The following is a 4,244-nucleotide window of genomic DNA, read 5'->3' as shown; positions in this document are numbered from 1 at the left end:
AGATTGGGGTACTATGAATCTTCGGAAGATGAAAATAGATCCAAAAAAATAGCAGGCCTTCTACACACTACTTAGGGTGTTTTCCAATGCAAACAATTGGTGTTGCTCCTATTTTTATTTTTATTTTTATTTTATTTATGTCCAAAATTAAAGGAAAAAGAATAGTTGATACCCAAAACAGATACTTCTTCCACTGTTTTGACATTCTTACCAAGCCTGAGTTGCAGATACGGTATTTACGGAGTTCTCTTTAACGTCCCCCCAAAATCCTGTATCTTGTGAATCGAACACAAGACACTGAAGGGAAACAAGCAAGATTTTTTAGTAGTGTTTTCCAATGCAAACAATGACAACCTATTCCGAATCTTAACATGAGAGTCAAGTCACTGTAACTTCAAAACAATTCTACTTCACAAAATAAACCAAAACCTCACTACAAATAGGCTTCCAATGCTCCCATCTTCTCCACAACCATAACCATTCTAACCATCTTCTTCAAAGTTTCCACTATCCATATCACCTCAATGACTTCTTCCCAGATCAATTACTACAACTTCCCACCTTTTTCTCCTCCTCCACCACCTCCTCATAGACGTCCACCACCTCCACCTCCTCATATAAACCCACCACCGCCTCCTCATACACGCCCACCACCACCACCTCCTCCTCATATAAACCCACCACCGCCTCCTCATACACGCCCACCACCACCACCTCCTCCTCATACACGCCCACCACCATCACCTCCTCCTCATACACGCCCACCACCACCACCTCCTCATACACGCCCACCACCACCACCTCATACACGCCCACCACCTCCACCTCATGTATTTCCACCACCACCTTCACCATCACCAGACAACCATCCCACAGTCATAATCATTGTGTTCGTCTCATTGGGTGGTCTATTCTTCCTTGCATTCCTCTCAGTTGCTCTCTGTTGCTTCCTCAAAAAGAGAAAGAAGAAGATGGTTCAGGAGACAGATATCATAAAGGTCGACGAGCATTTGACAGTGAAAGAGGCCATTGTCCCAGGCCCACATGGAGAGCAGGCTGTGGTGCTGTTTGTGGATGATGATGTGCATATCCAAGAAGAGATCAGAAAGAACGAGAAGTTTGGCCAAGGTCATTTGCATGGTAAGTCTGCCCAAGGCATCACTAGCGCAATTGGAAAGAAAAAGAATATGGTTCAAGAAACAGAAATGGTAAATGTCGATGAACATTTGAAGGTGAAGGAGGCGATGCTGGCAGGACCACATGGAGCACAAGCTCTGGCACTATGCATGGAAGATGATAAGCATATCCATGAAGAGATTAAAAAAAATGAGAAGCTTGGTGAAGGTTTGCATGGTAAGGCTGCCAAAGGCATTACTGGTGCAATTGGGAAGGGAAAGAAGATGGTTCAAGAAACAGAAATGATAGATGTGGATGAACATTCGAAGGTGAAGGAGGCGATGCTGGCAGGACCACATGGAGCACAAGCTCTGGCACTATGCATGGAAGATGATAAGCATATCCATGAAGAGATTTAAAAAAATGAGAAGCTTGGTGAAGGTTTGCATGGTAAGGCTGCCAAAGGCATTACTGGTGCAATTGGGAAGGGAAAGAAGATGGTTCAAGAAACAGAAATAATCGATGTGGATGAACATTCGAAGGTGAAGGAGGGAGTTATAGCAGGCCCACATGGAGAACAAGTTGTGTTACTAACCGAAGAGGATGATGTGCATATTCAAGAAGAGATTAGAAAGAATGAGAAGATTGGTGAAGGTTTACATGGCAAGTCTGCACAAGGCATTACCGGTGCAATTGAAAAGGGGGGATACTCATCCATTTCCAATCATCGTCTTGGACACAAGGCCTGAGAATCTTATGCTGAATTCCAGTGAAATATACAAAGTGGACTCTGAATAATATGATTTATATATGTACTCTTTTCGCCTTTTGTTGGAATACAATTATAGACAATGATCACTCACAATGGTATAGTCAAAGGTGCCATTTTACATCTGACCTTAATGTATTTTACATCTAGAGCCTATCACAAAAAAAATAAAAAAATAAATGAGTTGAAGAATAGGGTTTCACGGGAATAATTTTCTTTCATTGAAATTATTTTTTTATAGAGTTTACAATATATACAAATCCTTTAAATTAGGAAACTAAATCACTGATTAAAAGGAAAGAATAACTCCTAACAATTACTTTCCTAAAAATACAAAGATTGACAACTAATAAATAACTCATAATAATTACTTTCCTAAAAATACACAGATTGACAACTAATAAATAATTTACAGCTTTACAAAGTATTTCTTTCCATATCAGTTTCGGTTTTCCAACACTCCCCCTCAAGCTGGCTTAAAGATATCTTCCATAGCCAGCTTGCCAACCAGAAAATCGAATTGCATCTTGTGTAGTCCTTTGGTGAAGACATCAACCACTTGTTCCTCAGTAGGGATATAGGTCATACAAACCAATCCGTTGTCTATCTTCTCTTTAATGAAATGCTTGTCCACTTCCACATGTTTGGTGCGATCATGGAGAACCGGATTGTGAGCTACTGAAATTGCTGCCTTGTTGTCACAATACAACTTCATAAGAGATGGACCTGTCATCTTTAACTCTTCCAGTAATCTTCTTATCCACATAATCTCACAAATACCATGAGCTACACCTCTAAACTCAGCCTCAACACTACTTCTAGTAACCACATTCTGTTTTTTACTTCGCCACATAACCAAGTTGCCACCTACAAATGAACAGTACCCAGAGGTGGACCTTCGATCCACTATGCTTCCAGCCCAGTCTGTATTGGTGTAGATTTCAATTTGTAGGTGTCCTCGTGACTTGAACAGAAGACCTCTACCTGGTGTCTCCTTTAGATACCTTAGAATCCTGTAAACAACTTCAAAATGCTCTGGTCCAGGTGCATGCATAAACTGACTAACCATACTCACTGAGAATGCTATGTCAGGGCGTGTATGGGATAGGTAAATCAATCTCCCAACAAGTCTCTAATAACGATCCCGATCCTTCACATTCTTGGCTTTTGTAGGTTGCAGTTTTACATTCAGCTCTATAGGTGTTTCAGCAGGCTTACATCCTAACATACTTGTCTCATCAAGAAGATCAAGAACATACTTCCGTTGATTTACAAAGATACCTTCTTTGGACCTAGAAAACTCCATCCCAAGAAAGTATTTTAATGCCCCTAGGTCCTTAATCTCAAATTCCTCAGCAAGTTTCTTCTTCAGCTTCTCTAGTTCATTGCAATCATCCCCAGTTAACACAATATCGTCAACATACACAATTAAGATGACTACTTTTCCTTCATTTGAATGTTTGTAGAACATCGTGTGATCAGCTTGACTTTGAGTATATCCATAATGCTTTATTACTTTGCCAAAGCGCTCAAACCAAGCTCTAGGCGACTGCTTAAGTCCGTATAAGGACTTCTTCAATTTGCACACTTTCCCCACTCCAAAACTTTCTTCAAAACCTGGTGGAGGACTCATGAACACTTTCTCCTCTAGGTCTCCATTAAGAAAGGCATTTTTAACATCCAATTGGTGTAACGACCAATTGGAATTTACTACAAGGGACAACAAAACTCTAATCGATTTTATTTTAGATACGGGGGCGAAAGTCTCTTGGTAGTCTATTCCATAGGTTTGAGTAAAACCCTTTGCCACAAGTCTGGCTTTGTATCTCTCAACACTTCCATTTGCTTTACTCTTTATTGTAAACACCCATTTGCACCATACAACTTTTTTTTCCCTTGGTAAATCTACAACCTCCCAAGTGCCATTCTTTTTTAAGGTATTCATTTCCTTAAACACTGCCAATTTCCAACTCGGTTCATCTAGTGCTTCTTGAATATTTTTAGGTACCACAAATTTTGAAATATTAGTAGTGAATGCTCTATAGTTGTCAGAAAGGTTATTATAAGAGATATATTTGGCAATGGGATGTTTAGTGCAGGCTCGAGTTCCATTTCTAAGAGCAATAGGGAGATCAAGGTCAAGGTCCTGTGTAGGAACAATTGGGGCTAATCCTAAACCGGTTTCGGGTGCAGATATTTCTAGACTTGGACCAAAGTGTGATGGTAAACTTAGATTAGTAACAGAAGAAGAAGAAACATGTATATGAGTAGGAATAGAAGGAGGGTTACCTGAGACATTTAGAGAGCCATTGCCCAGGGCTTTCGGTTGACCATGTGCTGGGATGATCGGCTGGTCTTT

The 4,244-nt window shown here is 40.3% G+C and overlaps 1 protein-coding gene across 1 annotated transcript; it reads left to right on the top strand.

Annotated features, from left to right (window-relative positions):
• The first annotated feature begins 479 nt into the window (after positions 1–479).
• LOC117907100 (protein diaphanous homolog 2-like) lies at positions 480–2,010 on the top strand. Its single transcript, XM_034820478.1, has one exon. It carries the CDS (start codon positions 525–527, stop codon positions 1,533–1,535), a length of 1,011 nt encoding a protein of 336 aa, XP_034676369.1. The 5' UTR covers positions 480–524; the 3' UTR covers positions 1,536–2,010.
• The last annotated feature ends 2,234 nt before the right edge of the window (positions 2,011–4,244 follow it).

Source organism: Vitis riparia, chromosome 18 (genome assembly GCF_004353265.1).
Source record: "Vitis riparia cultivar Riparia Gloire de Montpellier isolate 1030 chromosome 18, EGFV_Vit.rip_1.0, whole genome shotgun sequence".
Lineage (NCBI taxonomy): Eukaryota > Viridiplantae > Streptophyta > Magnoliopsida > Vitales > Vitaceae > Vitis > Vitis riparia.
This window is presented reverse-complemented; position numbering and strand designations above follow the sequence as displayed.